The sequence below is a fragment of the Acipenser ruthenus genome, chromosome 17 (assembly GCF_902713425.1).
Source record: "Acipenser ruthenus chromosome 17, fAciRut3.2 maternal haplotype, whole genome shotgun sequence".
Classification (NCBI taxonomy): Eukaryota; Metazoa; Chordata; class Actinopteri; order Acipenseriformes; family Acipenseridae; genus Acipenser; species Acipenser ruthenus.
In genome coordinates, this window is record NC_081205.1 from 3,798,930 (window position 1) to 3,817,206 (window position 18,277).

At 39.0% G+C, this 18,277-nt stretch overlaps 1 protein-coding gene across 1 annotated transcript; it reads left to right on the forward strand.

The window, feature by feature from the left end:
- Nucleotides 1–4,128: 4,128 nt before the first annotated feature.
- LOC117422852 (transmembrane protein 235-like) lies at nucleotides 4,129–17,475 on the forward strand. The gene is made up of 4 exons (XM_034038052.3): nucleotides 4,129–4,437; nucleotides 7,696–7,773; nucleotides 8,758–8,895; nucleotides 14,582–17,475. The coding sequence occupies exons 1-4, from the start codon at nucleotides 4,257–4,259 to the stop codon at nucleotides 14,839–14,841; spliced, it is 657 nt and encodes a 218-aa protein (XP_033893943.3). The 5' UTR covers nucleotides 4,129–4,256; the 3' UTR covers nucleotides 14,842–17,475.
- Nucleotides 17,476–18,277: the final 802 nt, after the last annotated feature.

Consider the following 18,277-nt stretch of genomic DNA (forward strand, 5'->3'; position numbering starts at 1 on the left):
AATGCTTTGCGCGCAGTGAGACGGAAATCCCTATTGAAAATAAGCTTTCTCCTTTTTAGTTTTCTTTTTCTATAACATCAGTAATAAAGCCTCTTCCTCGTCGATCGTGTCCGTTTTTCTCCGCTTCTGCAGTGTCTATAACCCCCCCCCCCCCCCCCCCCCAAATCGCCTGCCACATCTGCCGCCCCCGAGTCAATATTCGCGCCGCGTTCAGTGTGAAAGACAGTTTAATGCAATCCTGAATTTGTGAGAAATTGTTATTGGTCTGTTCCACGCATGCACAGATTGCTAATTATAATGACTAACATTTTTCATTCTGACGATAAAGATGTCTCAGGCTGTTTAAAATAAATAAATAAATAACAATATCTTAATACATTTTACCAGCTAGAATGCCACGAAATGAATTAGTCTCAATTTGTTTTTGCTTTAGGCCTTTTTTGTAAGCATGAGTAGTTCAATAAAAAATGAACTAGACCAAAAACCAAGCATCCTGGGGGACATAATGTGAGGCGAATGTACTATCGAATGTTTTTTTTTTTTAAAAGAACTTACATTTTATATTTTAGAAAACGATCTGGAACATATTCATCTCTAAAGGCTAAAACAATGGTGATGAAATGGTTCACGTCCACCTGTAATGGCACTTTATTGAAAGAACAATACATCACAGCTGTGCAGTAACTGAAAGTGAGAGGTCCACTCTGTATTGTCAGGAAACCAAAAAGTCACATCACCCCAATGTTCCAGCCATGTAAAGTCACAGGTCAGAGTGAACACACAAGTTAGATTTTGCCAAGGCGTTTTTATAAACCTGGTTTGTGAGATATTACTAGTTGTGGATGACTGCAGAACAACCAGACCAGACAAAACCACACATTTAAAATAGCCTTCACAAGGCACCTGCTGGAATTTGAAAACTAGTATGATGAACAATAGATTGCTTTTCCATTCAATTTAAGCTGTACCTTAAACAAGACACAAGCAGAAGAGTTCTAAACACACTAAAGCTCCCCTCTATTCACACAAGAACTTATAAAAACATTGCAAATGTCATTCTTTTTTTTTACTCTGAGCTGGGCTCTGTATTTTGGATTGCTTCTTAATGAGAAATGCTAATGACAGTTTGCCGAATTAATATTTGTAAACAATACATATTCACCCATCAACAAGCTTAAAAACAAACAAACAAACAAAAACGATGTGACTACGCTGCAACCTGCAAGGTCATGTGGGACACATGATCATAACTAAATAATTGCAGTATAGGTGTAGTGTTATTTTCAGGTACGCGTTAAAAAGGGGTAGGCCTACACACCACTCTAAACAACTTCCGCTAAGAAAACAGAGAAACGGTCATTCAAACCTGGTACGTTATGCTGTTTTCGGTCTTTTAAATCTTTTTAAATTGAATTTATTATATTTTTCCACCATTATGAAAATAGTATGCAAATATTTGTTCGTCTTGAATACTATGTCTGTTTCAAGTTTAAGTTTCCCCCCCAAAAAAACACCTATCAGATCACAATTGATTGTATGTGTACCAGAATCTGACAACGTATCACTTGCAATCTGACAGTGTATCACTTTCTGATATTACACGGGTCAAGTTTTGGTACACGTACCACATTCTGATGATGTACCGCTTTCTAACACTACACTGGTACTTTAAGATAACATAGTAAATGGGTAGAGCTTTGTGCAACAGAGAACCCAATCTGATTAGATGGCAATTTGTTGAAACATCTTTTCTCCTTTCACTGGTAGATAAAACAGAGTCTAGATCTAGTTTCAAAATGCAGGGGAAGCCATCTGCTCTGCACTCTGTGTTATATCTTTACCACGAATAACTCACAGCCACAGAGATATCAAACTGGTGACCAGATTACATTGAGGCTGGAGGTGATATGTTGCATTTCTGTTGTATTGTTTCTGACGGTTAAGTCAGTTAAGTCCTTGTTCGTCATAGTGGAGAGAAGCAAGAAAAAAATACTGTTTTCATAAGGTCATGTCATTTAGCCAAGATACACAACCTCCAACAGTGATTGCGTAACAGTTAAGGATCGGGGCTGCATCGTAAAAATAAAAATAATATGGGACGTTTAACATGCGGTGTATGCAACACTGGTTTGTAAGCAATCACTTTGTGAAGAAGTGCCTCTACCAGCGCAATTCAGTGACATTTTAATATAATTTAATAATCTCTCAATGGTGGATGATACCAATAACAAAGGGATTAGTTGTGATCTTATTTGATTTCATTTATGATCAAATAACACGGCTCGCTTGCTGAGATGGTAGTTATGCAGGCAATCTATTAAAGACTCCTTTCATTTTCTCTCTGCGTCCCTGTCACTGTCTCCCTCCTTATTTCTTCTGCTTTCTTTACCTCCTCTGTTCCCTTTTATTTATATTGCTCTCTCGCCCAATCTCTTAATCATCTGCTCTGCAGCCACCCCTGTTGTGTCTGCCTGACATTCCCTAGCTGTCTCTTCTGACCACAGTCTCCTTATTTTAGATTCTCTTCCATATTTTTCTCTTTCCTCATTGCTTCTAACGCTCATGGACTTAACAATACTATTAGAACTGTTATTCACTGTATGTGCTCCCTCTGGCTGAAGATATACATTAGAGAAATTATGTTGTAATGAGCGAGACATCTTACAAGTAGAATGGTACCCTGAAATGCTCTTTTTTCTAGGAAGCAGTACACTGGGGATGGGAAACGTGTTGCTGGGTCCTTGCTCACTACTGTATTATTTTATTATTATTATTATTTATTTCTTAGCAGACGCCCTTATCCAGGGCGACTTACAATCGTAAGCAAAAACATTTCAAGCGTTACAATACAAGTAATACAATAAGAGCAAGAAATACAATAACTTTTGTTCAAGCAAAGTACAAGTGTGACATACCACAATTCAATAATACAGCAGGTAATAGTGATAGTTACATCAGGATATGATTAAATAGTGATAGTTACATCAGGATGTGATTAAATACAAAGTACTACAGGTTAAAAACTTGGCAGATTACAGTATTCTGAAGTACAGGATTAAATGCAGTAAAATAGGGGGCTGATAAGAGCAAAATAAAGCACATTTACATGAAGGGTGATAGTGTCCCAGGATACAAACAGAGGAGTTCTACAGGTGCTCTTTGAAGAGGTGAGTCTTAAGGAGGCGCCGGAATGTGGTCAGGGACTGGGCAGTCCTGACATCTGTGGGAAGGTCATTCCACCACTGCGGAGCAGTGGTATCCATGAGTAGATCATCCATGAGTAGATCATTGTATCCTCTTTAAAAGATGCTAAGGATTTTAATGAGCAATCTGTCTCACAAGGTCAGTGGTATTCTAATTATAACCCAGGTATCCAGCAACAAACACTTGAGATTATATTGGTAAACTAAGTGCAAATGCAGACATGGCAAAGCCAGATAACGTAGGTGTTTACAAATCATTAATAATGGAGGTTTTAAGGCTGAATCCAATCGGTTTGTAACGTGCAAACAAACACTGTCCACGTGGACATGCTAAATAGCATTGCCAATAATTATATTTTATTTAAATATTATTGTCACCCCAGTCTACCAGGCTAGGGGGCCACGCTACTCTTGAATGCTAAATATTAGTAGGATACTCCGTTATTAAAAGTACAATTTTGCAATACACATCCACATATAAACCATGTTAGTTTTGCCAGTGGATTCCGGAGGCTACGCTTCGTTCTGTAGGTGACGGGGCTTTTTGCTGTTATGCTGTTTAGTGTTATAAATTGTTCAGCGCTTTGAGTTCTGTACGCAGTGCTCAAAGCAAAAGTATGTTGATGTTGGTGCTAAATTATTGCTTTTATATCTAATTTGTTGTTGACTATGTGGACCTCGGCATACGGGTCTCATTCACAATTCTAAAGTTAGCAAAGGTGCTCTCGAGATATCCCTGCTCGCTGGCTGCCTCGACGTTTGAGACAGAAAACACAGCTCTTCGAAGGAGGACTCGCTGAAATGAATCTGATGGGGAAAGACTGGCACTGCAAGGAGCCTTGCTTGCACACAGCGAGGGCAGTGGGGTTACTACAGCACTACACAGAGAGAGTGAGTGTGTGGGAGAGAGAGAGAGAGCGAGAGAGAGAGAGAGAGAGAGAGAGAGAGAGAGAGAGAGAGAGAGAGAGAGGCTGAATATGAATTCAACTGCAATCCCTTTTTTATTGCAATTGTAACATCTAACTTTATAGACAACATACTGTACACTCCCGAATGAGGATGCGCTTGGGAAGAGTAGTTGTGTTTGCTGGTTTAAGTGGGATTGTGAGTTTCAGTTTACTGGTTTCTGCAATTGCGACCGATCACTGGTACATCCTGGAAGTGAACGACCCGAACAGCACTGTTGACCCGGGCGAGCTGAATTCTCACTCCGGACTGTGGAGGACTTGCGAAGGTATCGTACGTACTAAATTACTCTTACAAATCCTGGGAGGGCACTGTATACGCATGCATAAAAAGATAGATAGATAGATAGATAGATAGATAGATAGATAGAATTAGTTTTTAAGTAATACAGACAATCCTTTTTATTTTATTTGATTGAGTTTAAAAAAAAATGCATAAAGAGGTGGGGGCTCTGGCGGGGGGGGGGGGGGGGGGGGGCAGATGACAACTCTAATTTAAGAAATACATCTTTGGTCAATTGCAACAAACTTAAACTACTGTACAAACCGGGGTTAGAACGGGACAGTATTAAAGTCTTCAGAATAATTTCAATTATTAGAATTATTATTCACAATGAAAAAAATGAAAGAAAACGCGTACAATAATACAGCTTTCAAATGATTGAATGTGAAATACAAGAATGCATCACTCCCCTCTCTTGCCATGTCTTGTCCTATACACGATGTAGAAATGATCAGTTTAACCCTGCGGTCTGTACTACCGTTGGATCCCAAACTTTGTTCCCTGTAATTTCCCCTTGGCAATTGGTACTAAGATAGCGAGTCAGAGTAGTGCAGAACGTAGGACTTAATTCTCAAGATTGCTGCAACTGACTGTGACTGAAAATGAAAAGATATTCATGTTGGAAGCCATGCTGAGGGACCTGAATGTGCTGTGTGTTTTTTTTTGTTTTTATCTGATTGCAGTAATTGAAGGCTGTAGCGAATGTTCTGATATTTGTTGCTTAATTACATGATGCCGTTAATATACTGCATATGTATAGTTTACATGTGCAGATATTTTTTGCTGTAAATATGTCTATAGTGAGACATCCGCAAAATGAAGCTGCTGCAGATATTTAATATTTTATAGTATATATAAAAGCAAATGCAATGCATTTGAAGCTCCTTACTCCTTAATAATCTAATCAGTAGCCTGGATGATCGAAATACTGCCTCCATTTAGCAGCTGGTGTTTGTGCAGCTATCCAGCCTGTGCTTACTCTCAGGGCTGATTCATTCACGTCTGTATTATAGGTAAACATCAAACAAATAAAATAAAGGGAGACTGGAAAAAGGTGCATGTTAGTTAAAGACAGCAGAATTCATGAAAACAGAGCACTTCACGAAGTCCATTCATGATGAGACTTTCGAAAACAGCAGAGAAAAATGCCTTTGATCAAGATGAGCTGCTGCAGAAAGGGAGAAAGGTTTGAACCTCCGTAACAATGTCTGCTAATATTATGGTGATCTGCTGGAGTTTTGGCCACTAATTGGCTGGTCAAGGCTGAGACTGAGCAGGTGTAGGGACCTCCAGAGGCTAAGGCTTGAAAGCCTACTGGAGTAGCCTGCTGTGTCACCTTTCTTTTCAGGTTCATTAGCCTTTAACTAGTTGCTCTCACTTCTAAAACCAACAAAAGCCATTAAATTTCAGCATCATTCAGTGACACAGTTACATTTCAACATCATTCAGTGACAGTTACATTTCAGCATCATTCAGAGTGACACAGTTTGCTGTGGGGCAGCTGCTGCTGTGCGTTCAGACTGGTTATGATACATGACATGTAATTATGAGACTCTGATTTATAAAATGCACCCAAGGCATGTTCAAGTTGTGCTGTCGATACAATGGTCCCCTTTAGTATTGCTCACATCAATCTTTCTGAAAGATGATGTGCAGAACCTAAATTGCAATTATTGAGGGAGTATTCTCATGTATGTGTGTGTGTGAGAGGATACATAAAGCACACTGGATACAATCAGTGTCACTCATGCAGGGGAGAACAGCAGCCACAATGATATACTGCCTAGATCTTTACCTAAACAGGCAGGTGTTGGACAAAGCAGTAGAAGCAATTAGAATATGTAGCACAGGCTTGTTGTATGCAAATTTCCTATATAGTATCAATCAGTCACGATGGGAAGACTGATGACCAGACAGGTGTTGATAGAGGGCTGACAGTAGGTGTAGGTCTTCCGTCTCCTTATGTTTGACTCAATGGGCCATACTAGACATCAGCCATCTCTGAAAGCAACGATGGTCAATCCTGATTTACCAGCCTGGTTAACCATTGTCAGGCCATGTTGGGTGTGCATCGCCTTTATCAGACCATGTTCATTCAAGCACATTTTAATTGGAAGACCATGGAATTTCAGAACACTGTTGGACATGAGTGACAATAAAGTTACCATGAGTAACAATAAAACGTGGTCAGAAATAGAACCATGGTTTACCGAGTATCTAACGGCAGCCCAAAGCCCTCCAAGACAAGTCTGCGGCCAGCAAAGGACAATCTTTATTTCCAGTCCACTGACAGCCATTGGTAGTTTTTAATGCTACCTGGGGTACTTTTCATTGTCCTGCAAGAGGTATCGTCAATGCAAAATCTGCCTACTAATTGTGCTGCCTGCAAAAGCAGCCCTTGGCAATACAGAGATTAGCAGCAGTGGGTTTGCTTAATGAGATACAAGTGCTAATGGCTTTGGTTGGTGTCTTCTGAGTAAGTGAACTAAATGAGAAATTAAGGAATATTTTTCAGGGCCCAATTATTGGACTTGTAAAAGCTTATTTTCAAGTCAACTCAAAGACACTGAGAAAGACTTATAGTTGAAATGTTTCTTGTAGTATTTGTGAGTATTTTTTTCTTCTTGTTTTATGAAGACTGGTCTCGCCAAAAGTAAATGATAAGTTTCCATATAACTGGTGTGTTTTAATTAACCAAAGCTTTTCCATGGCCTGATCAAATGTAATTAAAGTTTACAACGTTGGTTCGTGAGGATGGACAAACCCCCAAACAATTCTCACTTCATCTAATTGAATCATATCATCTAATGAATACAAATTGAATAATTACTGCTAGTATAAATAACCTGTTTACTCACCCTTCCTTTCGCAACCCACCACCCGCCCCGTCTTCTACTTGAAATTTCTAAGGATAGTTCTAAGGGGATCTTCACTCCAAGTAGGTGTTATGCAAAATTGTTGTTCTATGTTCATTTGCTTTGCATACTTCATCAATAAAGTCATTGATCTAATCCTTGTGTCTGTGGGTTTGTCCTGAACTACTGAATTGGTCATTAACAGGTTTGTCCAATGACTGCTAAGGTTAGAAATCAAGGCCGTTGAGTAGCAGTGGGGATGTTAGTTTTGGTATTGTGTTTTTTTTGGTCTAGTCTTATGCTTGCACTGCATGACAAGGGTTTGTCTCTAGCCAGAAGTGTAGAGGCTCTTTCCTTCCTCACTGACTTCTCCTGCTCTTCCTCCACAGGCAATGTGTGTTATCCTCTTGTGTACCCCTTCTCCACAGACACCTCCAAGCAGCCAGAACCTGTGAGACGATTAATCAGTGAGTATGAGTGCCTCTTCTCCAGCCCTGTTTTGCTAACTTCATTGATTTCTCCTTGGATGCTGTGCCCCAAGACGAGATGTAAATTCAAGGGTAGACTTGAAGCAGGCTTGGCTCAGAACTTCAGATCACAATTCAGTTCTGTGCAACCAATCAGTAAACATACAGTCAATCAGCAAAATGTTACAGAACTCCAGTATACAGAGCAAGGAGTTTATTTTCTGCAATTATGCATCAGCAATCCAGTACCGAAGAAAGATAGTGATCAATGACCTTTTCCTCTGGGAGAGCGGAGGCACGTGCAGGACACTGGAAGCCACGGATCTCCTACCGCTGCTCACTAACCTATTCAAGTTCAATTAAAATGCATTTCACATTTCTTAATAGAAAAACAATCATTCCAGCAATCAGGAGCCTCCGATAAATGTGAAGTGCATCATCGGCTTCTATAAACTGTATCGTTTGGGTATTTGAACAATCATTGGACTCAATATAATTGTGAATGGATTTTTTTACCCTGCACTATAATTCCATCCAGGCCATATAGAATGTTGCAATATTGTGTCTATTTTGATGATCTAAAATAGCGGTGCACCTAAAACACTGCCACTCTTTACTTTTATATGAATCCTGCTGATGTAAGAAACATGCCATTGTGAAAGGAACACGTGTTATAGTACCCATGACATCTAGTAGTACTATAGGTTAAGCATATCTTTATTTGCAGGGTAGTTTCAGGTCTGTGCAGCACTTCTGTTTCCCGGTACCCTGCTTTGGCACTGCTGAGGTGAAATGGGAACATTCTCCTGTAGTGTTTTAAAAAGAAAATCAATTTGGCCTGGAGCATGTGTTTCTTTCAAAGCTGCCTACTTGAGAGCTGTGTAGCCAACGGCAGTGCACCACAGGTAAGCTTGTAGCTTGAGCCCCTTTAAAGGTGGCTGTTGTGCTGCTTTGCTCTTTTGACGTGGTTGTGGTTCTCTGCAGACATGTTCAAGGCTGTTGTGATCCTGCTGCCGCTCAGCCTGGTGCTGCTGGTGTTCGGTGGGATCTGTGGGCTTGTGAGCTCCCTGTCAAAGAGCATCACCCTGCTTGTCCTCACCGGCTCCTACTTCCTCCTCTGCAGTAAGTTATCTAAATGATAAGCGGGTTCATTTGTAAACTAAAAGGTACCGGGTCTTATAATTAAGGTAGAGAGATTTTGGTTTGTAGACCTAATTACTGATCTTGGTTTACAGCAGCTACCATATATGCTTCAGGCTCTCATCTGCTTGTGGGTTTTGTGCCTTAGATTAGATCAGAGTAAACAATGACATTAAGAAATATGATTATTAATATACACCATGCAGCCATGCTTTACTATTATATATAACAAGATGTTGGCAGGATATATTATTTTGTATTCAGAGAATGCCATGAATTTTCTTTTAATGAAAGCTTTCATATATAACTGACCACAGACCTCCACAAGCTAATGAAGTAATAAGTATGTGTTTGCATGCAAACATGTGGATCGCATTTGACAGCCTCCATCTGAATCCATTCATTGTCTTTTTGTTAGCTGTGGGTCAGCTAAGGGTTCATAACAATACTGAGCACCAGGATGGTAAACAGAAAACCTATTATATGCCATCAAACTGTCAACCACTGCATTTAAAGTCTTTAAGAGAGGGATGTGTTCTCAAAGCTATTTACTAACACATCGTCATAGTGCAGTACTAGAATAAAAAGGATGAAGAAACCACTACAAGTTTGCAAGTGTGCGGGGTTTTGGGTTTTGTTAGTGCAATTACCTTAGTGAATAAATTAGCCCATCATTAAATTGTAAACATTTTTATTTAATCCCAACACAGTTACAGAATACAGAGCTATTTTCTGCATTTATATAGACTGTAAATGCACCAGCAATCCAGTACCGAAGAAAGATAGTGATCAATGACCTTTTCCTCTGGGAGAGCGGAGGCACGTGCAGGACACTGGAAGCCATGGATCTCTTATCGCTGCTGACTAACCTATTCCAAACTCACTTCTTATATATCTTCTCACACTGTGACCTAAACTCGTTTTTTCCAGTTTCTCTGATTAACCCTGTGTTTCCCTGAGATATGGTGCAGTGGTTTCACATCCCCTTCAGCTATCTTACATTCCTTTAGATATGGTTTCTAGACATTGCTGTCTCAAGTCTATTTTGCGGACAGCCAAACTGAGAACAGAGAACATTTGTGCAATAATATCAAACCTTAACTTTGAACCCTGTAAATTATTTTTCTAAGTCCTTTACATTAAATGTCATGGTTCTTTGTTTTTGGTTTGGTACCTGTTTTTTTAAAAAAATTTTAGTGCTTTTTTTCATTTCTGAAAAGTTGTGCTAATGATGATCTGGAGTAAAGAGTTTGGGAATCTGTCCCATACTGGTGATTACCCTGAGCTAACAACGGGTAGGGGTTCAGAAACACGAATCTGCTCAGTAACTGGTGGCATTTTCAAAGAAGAAGAAGAATTTGTACATTATATAAAATAAACACCACAAATAATGTGCATCTTTTTATAATACTGTTTAGCAAAAAAAAACAAGAACAAGAAAAGCCGTACTCAGCAAGAATATTTTCAGCAATCTAGGTCTAGCATACTTAAAAAATACTAATTTGTAGTCAATTTCCCACATATATTGGAAATGTTTGTGAAGTGGGTTTCAAGCAGCGCTTGAGAAGTGAAAATGTTTGTCTTAAAGAAAAACTCAATAAGAGTCAAGACTTCCAAACACAGTAATCATTCTATATTCTGTTTTTTTTTTGTAATGAGGCGATTTTATTCAGGATTCAGGAAACCTTCTTTCTCGCTCTCTCCCTCCTAACACAAATAGGTCTCATCACTGATGCATTGCCAGGGACTCTGAAAACATTCTTATTTCTGACACGGCAATTGAAAGAAGCAGACGAATTCGCCTGTCTCATTATATTAACCCCATCTGGGATGTACAGAGTATCCATCTGCAATGCAGATAAGCAGGGGGAGCCTGTACATCAGTGTGAAGTGCCTGGATTGTAGCTAGAGAAACTTGTGCCTTACACTACTGTTATGAAGTATGGTGTGGTGTTCTTGAAACAGGAGCAAATCTGAACACAGAGACAAAGTGGCAGACTGTAACAGAATCTGATATTGTTCTTTACTGTATTATACTTAAGCGCAGATTGTGAGCGTTTGGTAATTGCTGTTCATTGCCATTAAGTGCTGCAGAGAATGTTGGAGCACTAACCCAATTCCGAGAATTATTTGTTTATTTAGCAGACGCCTTTATCCAAGGCGACTTACAGAGTCTAGGGTGTGTGAACTATGCATCAGCTGCAGAGTCACTTACAACTACGTCTCACCCGAACGACGGAGCACAAGGAGGTGAAGTGACTTGCTCAGGGTCACACAATGAGTCAGTGGCTGAGGTAGGATTTGAACCGGGGACCTCCTGGTTACAAGCCCTTTTCCTTAACCACTGGACCACACAGAGAATGGAGGTATTTGAAGTAAAGAGCGACTTTTGAACTCGGATTGTTTCACAAGGAGCTGTCTAAAAGGTGATGCATGCTATTTATTTCTTTATTTATTTTTTAAGTTAGAGTGCCCAATTATTTTACCCCAGATTTTCTCCCCAATTTAGAATGTCCAATTCCTTTTTTCCCCTCACCGCAATAATTCCCCACACACCTCGGGAGAACTGAAGGTTCAGCGGGCGTCCTCCGATCCCACAACCGAGCCAGCTTCCTCTTTTACACCCAGGAACCTGAGAGCAGATGTCAGCGAGATACCTGCCTCTGGAGGACCGGCCTTGCAGGTGTCTGCCCGAGCTCACTGGGTGCCTGGCTGGCAGGGCCTGCTGTTGCATGATAAGAGAAACAATGTCACTGTGCACTGTTTCCACAGCCCTTGCATCTTTATAGAAATCATGAGGGCTTTGACATCTACAGCATCTAACCTTTATTAACTCAATGAAATTAAACATCTGCTCTTCATTACTTTTGTTCCTGAGTGCTTCTCTGTATTGCAGAGATTATCTTCCTTCATTTCTGATTTCACTAAGCATTCCTGACCTGAAGCATCTGTTGCTACAGGTCAATGCTATTTGGTTTATCTGAATTGCTTATATTGTATCTTTGAATCCATACAGGTATTTTTATATAACCTGTCTCTGTCAACGACTTCTTCATTAAAATACAAATGCAAAAATAACCCTGTGCCTGGCACAGGAAGAACAGAAGGTCACCAAAAACATTGGAAAAGTACAAATACTACCTGTCATCAATTTCACCGAGACATTTAAAGCTACAGTGTTTTAATTAAACCTTTCAGGCATGAAATATGGAAAATAGCTGAAAAAAAAGTGCTTTTGGATACATATATTTTATAATTTTTTATTTTTTTTTCAATTTTCTTTACATTGTTATATATGGGGGAAAAGGGCACCCTCGTACAAGGCTATCATACATTTGCGTCTTCCATGTGTCCCCATATGATGCATGAAAAGGTTAACATTGGTGGGCCTAGTACTAGTGTTTGCTGTACACAAATGTTTTTACTAGTGCCTTCTTCAAGTAGTTTAACTAAACAGGTTTTAAATAACCATCGCATTCCTTCAGGTCTTGTGCCAAGCTTGTTGTGCCATAATGCTTCAATTTGAGCTGCTGCTTCTTCTATTGTGTCACACTGTCGCTGCTGTCACCCAGGACACTCTCAATCAAGGAAACACAAGTGGCAAGGATGAAAGCCAGCAGTAAATGCACCATGAAGCATGCTTCAGCAGCTACTGAAATTAGCAAACTGTCTTTACATTCTGAATGCTTTTAGATTTGTTTCAGAATGCCTAAACAACTTTCAAGAGTTGATTGCCAAAAAAGAATATACAGCTAATTATTTGATGTACTGTATGAAAAACCTTGAATTGGAGATGGCTTTTGATATGTCGCACAAAGAAGCATGGTAATCATAGTTAAATCCTCTCTAACTCACAGTAAATGCACACACCGTATTATAATTATTACATTTCTATGATGTCAACCTTGGATCGTTTAATGGATTCATGTTTGCAATTCACCTGAAAGCTGTGGACTTGTGAAAGAGTAGCTATATTTTTTGCCAAATTCAAATAAAGATGTTACTTCTCAATGAAATTCTATGGCAGGTGTTTCTAATTATTTGTCCAGTCCTGTACCTGTAAATGAATTGTATTCAACAATGAATATCAGTAATGTTAGAAATGTTTGAAGCTGGATTAAACCACTCAAAGTTTTTGACACAGTTTTGACACGGACGCAAAATGTTGGAGATCCGTCATCCTGTCTCAATCAGGCACACTGTCTGGCTCCATGAAAAACAAGTGCAGTGGATAGGAAACATCACTCAATCCTTTATATATACAGTCTTGGATAAAACGCTCCTTACAAAGAGAGATAGCAGCAGTGGCACCAGCCAGGAGTGGACAAGGTACCCTGGGAAGCATTTGTTGGCATGGCAACAGGAACAGAACTGCCAGGCAGTGGTAATGAGTAATGAAGAAATAGAGCCACAAATTTGGGACTAACATGACAGGCCTGGGACAGGGCTGTGTGCGAGCAGCCTGCAATTACTGTGTAACTAGATCAGAGCTCAGAGCTGGCTTTATTCCATGTGGAGAGGTGGGGTGGCGGAGCAGTGTGGGGGATGGAGGGATTACATTTGCAACCTGATGTATTCTTTTTTTAACAAAAAAAGAAAAATATTGAATGACTCCATTTCAGTCACAGCCTTTGCAACCCTTATGGAACATGAACTGCATGAATGCTCCTGCTTCGTGCCTAGAAGAGATGGCTTTGTCAGGTTTGATCAACAGGGTGCTAATTGCTAGAGTCAATGTAAGTGGCACAGTGTGGCCATTGTAACATAACAACTCCAAGAGAGACATTTCCAATGCAGCTTCATTTTCTTTCTGCTTTATGTTCTAAAGAATTTCATTTGCTAGCCTTGCTGTGTTTATTCAATGCAACGCTACCACAGGTTTTTAAATTTGCTACCTCGTATCGATTTGGAACATTTAGCTTTCACTGTGCTTCTTTGCTTTTTTTTTCATTTTATGCTGTTCATATTTTTCAGTCAGGCTTTATTATCTGAAGGACCCATTTGGAAAACATCTGTAAGAATACCATTAAAGGTTTTGGCCATTATTAACACGTACAAACAGTTTGAACCCTTTCATGCATGGAAACCTCATATGGGGACTGGTAAAAAAACAAACTTGCTTCTAGTCTTTACATGGGAACATGCAGCAGACGCAAATGCATGATCGCCTCATGTGAGGAAAGGATGCCAGTGTTCCACATATAAAGCAATGGGGGAAAAAAATATTTATGTGACCAAAACTACTTTTTCTTTATAGCTCTTTTCCATATTTCATGCATGAAAGGGTTAATACCAGAATACAGACTTTTTGTTCTACTGTTATTTTCTTTGATAAAAGGGAAAAAGGTTGATGAAGAGAATACCGTTGTGTGGCTGAGGTACGCGATTGTGATGTCACCATTTTGAATGGACTTTCAGTTGAAGGGAATTTCGAGTGCCTCAGGTATGGTTTTTTAAAGCAGGTGACGTCACCCGTGCTGACATGAAGAACGGTATAAACTGAAAGTGGCATGGCTGAGGTCATGAACAGGGTTTCTCTGTGAGGTGTCATGGGAAACGTGCGCTGTGATTGGCTGAAAGATCCTGAGCAGTCTATAATAAGCTAATCCAGGTGATAGCTGCTTGTGTTGCTTTTTCATTGTTTCAGGTGTGCTCTCTCTCTCCGCAGGCCTCCTCACGCTCTCTGGGGTCAGCGTCTACATCATTTACTCCAAGCTGGCTTTCGAGATCATCGTGCAGGAGTATGGCGTACAACAGTTCGCCCACGTGCACATCGCGTTCGGCTTGTCAATGGCAATGGCCTGGCTGTCCTTCACTATGGAGATCGTCACAGGGTCACTGCTGCTGCTGGCTGCCAAGATCACTGGTACTCAGCAGAACTTGGAGGCTACCGCGGGGTACTCCCTCTCCATGGAAGAAGGGCCCTGAGCATATTTGGAAAAACTTTTTCAACACTATCAATCTGTATTGCACGCTTAATAATCTGCTGTATTACAAATTGTATTCCAGCGTTGATATTACCGCTTCCCCGCCAACGCTTCTACACACAGTTACTGACTCCTAAACCATTTCAGCTGGCAGAGAGAGGGAGGCGATAGAGGCAGTACACTGAGGTATTGTGTTAATGTTTCATACATTGCTGTATTCTTTGATTGCTTAAGTAAGAAAAGCACCATTTCAGTGCCACATTGTTTTAACCCCTGTGTATCAATGGTACATATCATTTGCTTCTTGACAGTGTCTTTATAGTTGGTACACAGCTGTATTCTATGATTCTCTCAATGCAGTTCCTTTTGCAGGACTTTAAAAAAAAAAATAATTCAGAAACTGTTTTAAGCAAACAGCACAGTAGCATGTATAGGGACTGTACTTCCTACCAAGAGGAGCCAAGCCCTCAATTGTGATGCCAGACCAGCAGGGGGTCTCTGCTTCTGTTTGATGGGTGGAGACCAGCTCCTGTTTGCTTGGTCGATGGGGTGAGTAGGGAGGTCGTCAACAGCAACACAACTGGAATTTCTGCAATCGGACTGCTGCTGTGCGTTTTCTAACTTCCTTACTGAAGTCTATGGCCTGGTTTTCCAGTCCCTGATTAGCCCTCAGTTGGGACTATTCAGTGTAGCTGCTTTGCTAGAGTAATCGTAGATTTGAGTTCATTAGGGTTTGTGAAACCATTTTTGGGCGAACCTAAAAACATCACAGCTGTCTAGGTGGGAGTTTCTACGAGGGATGGGAATTTCAAATAGTTTCCTATTTGAATACACGGGGGCCAGCATGTTTGTGTATTCGAATGCCCCAAATAAAGAATAAAAGATAAATACGTATGTGTACTACAGCAGACAGCATAAAAAGTGTAAGCCGCTGAAGTTTAACTTCACTGTTCAGAGGGGCCGCCTTGTTTCACCAAGTGTACAAACATGAGACTTCTTTGTTCAAGTTGCTTTGTTTATTCAATACCCTGTAAATAATTCAAAACAAGGAACATACCTGGTTGTACTCTGTTGACTTTACTCCATCCATTCACAGAAAGTAGATGTTTTACATTGTACTGCAGTCCACAGAGTTAAAACACTACTTCCATGTTGTTTTGTCAGTCATTGCTGTGTTCTGCTTAGCATTTATGATGTCTTTATATTCATCATAAAGCTAAATTAGCTTTCTAATTTCAATGTTACTAAAGTTTCACGACTGTCTAGCAACAGCGGCTGTGTGCCGTCATTACAGGTGAACTCAAGAGGGGGATCGGTTAACATTAGCTGAAAACATGTATGAAGACTATTTGTAATTGTTAATACAATTCCTAACAATATATGGGTCTAACTTTTAAAGTCCAGAATGCCATCTGTGTTTTTAAGTGATCTAACCCCCCAGATTCCAGACATTCTTTGAAGAAGACTCTGATAAAGACAAACTCATTGATTACCAGAGAAATGTGGCTTGACTTTGTTAAGGATATTTAGATTGTTATCAGAACTAAGTATCGAACATCAAACGAAACATTTCACACTTGTGACAATAAATTCCTGTCTAAGAGACATTGTGACTCCGAATGGATATTCTATAAGAGCTCAGGTCGAAAATAGAGTAATACTGCCATCTGGTGGACGATGGAGATGGTTCAGTTTGTAATTAAAATGCATTGGCTTTCCTGGTAAAATATGTTAATCGTTATAAAAACCATATTCTTGTGAACTTTTACATTTACAAACATAGAAAATATAGTGTATTAAAAGCCTTACTTAAATCACTAAAAATTGAGTAATTTATCGTTCAAAAAATTGGTTAAAATCTAGTTAATTAATTAGATTGATACGTATGTGATTTTATTTGGCACAGCATTGTGTGAAAATACATCAAGAAAATATAAATGTGATTATCAAATAAAAATGAATAACTTAGGAAAAGTTATATCACGAAAGAGTATTTTTAACTAAATGCATTTGGTAAAGATTTACAATCTTTTGGTTTGAATAAAGATGGGAGTTATCTTTCTGATGAAGTTAGATGATTGAGGATTTACTAATGGAATGACTAGGGGAGTCATATATCTCTCTCACTAGATCTCCCTGGATTGCTCATCAAAACATCAAGACTTCTTGATTCCTGTTTCCTGATTGAATGCTTTGCTAAGAAAGAAAATATTCCTGCTACAAGTGAACTTCAAGACTGCTTATTTTGGAATAAAAACAAACTTTTCTTCATTCACGTGGACTCAACGCACTGCGAGAAATCTCTTTGCCAGACTACTCAATAACAACTAGAAGCTTCTTTGCAACGCTGACTTCAGATAACTACACACATGCTGTCGTGGGTATATATATATTTATAGTTCATACTTCTTGATGGTGCCTACATAGTAATACTATTTGCAGTGTATTAAACATGTTAAATGCTTGATGTAACCTGCTTAAATAACTTTATAACATGTCAATGCCATTCTTAAATGAATTTAGCTTATTTTGAGATTTTTCATGATAAAATATGCTGTGCAAATTAACTGTTTAAATTACTTCTAAGATTTTTATAATCTAGATGATTTTAACTAAGTAGAATTTGTTGGGTATTAATCAGAAAAATGATACTATGGATTATTTTGATACAGTAGTTTCTATAAACCTTTGATACTTTTTCTTAACCTGGTATAACTTTGTTATTTAAATACATGGTTAAATGAAACTTGATATTTAGCTATTACATTTTTGTAAACAATTTTATAACTATTTACATTTATTTATTTTTAGTATCTTTTATTAAGAACTTTGAAATATAGTTTTAGAATTTATGTTAAGAACATTTTGAATTGAGTTAATTTATTAATGTTACAGTTAATTAAAATGAATATTTAAAGTTAATGTGATAGACCAAATACTCTAGACTTATGACTTTTATCACCACACCAGGCAACACAATTGGCAACAATTTCAAACAGAATACCTTTACTGTAGAATTTTGCTGTTACAAGCATTGGATGATTAATTAGGGTCATTACGTTTAATATGCCAGTCATTCACATGAACGCGCAGGGTTTAACACTGTCAAGAGACAGCGTTAAAAAAGACAAGTTTATTTCTACTAGTAGCTAATATAAGTCTTTTTCATGTACTCAAATATGTAATATGCTATTCGAATAGTTTTTTTTTATATTTGTGTATTCGACTACACTGATCCATCCCTAGTTTCTACAGCATTTGGCCTCTTTGTTGCTTCAATGTAATGTGTGTGCCAGTGGCTTAACTTTGGTTGCAACAGTTTCTGTAGCTGTGGCATTGTAGCAGGGTAAATAGTGTGTGGTAGAGTAAATACAGATTATTTTTAATGTGGCCATTCCTGTAATCAAGTGCTAATTGGGGAATGGCCACATGTATAT

What these genes read in the sequence shown, in the direction of transcription:
- LOC117422852 (XM_034038052.3), top strand. Translation starts at nt 4,257, where the DNA reads ATGAGGATGCGCTTGGGAAGAGTAGTTGTGTTTGCTGGTTTAAGTGGG. An exon ending in ACTGTGGAGGACTTGCGAAG is followed by an intron (nt 4,438 to 7,695) that starts GTATCGTACGTA and finishes CTTCCTCCACAG; the next exon opens with GCAATGTGTGTTATCCTCTT. An exon ending in CTCCTACTTCCTCCTCTGCA is followed by an intron (nt 8,896 to 14,581) that starts GTAAGTTATCTA and finishes CTCTCTCCGCAG; the next exon opens with GCCTCCTCACGCTCTCTGGG.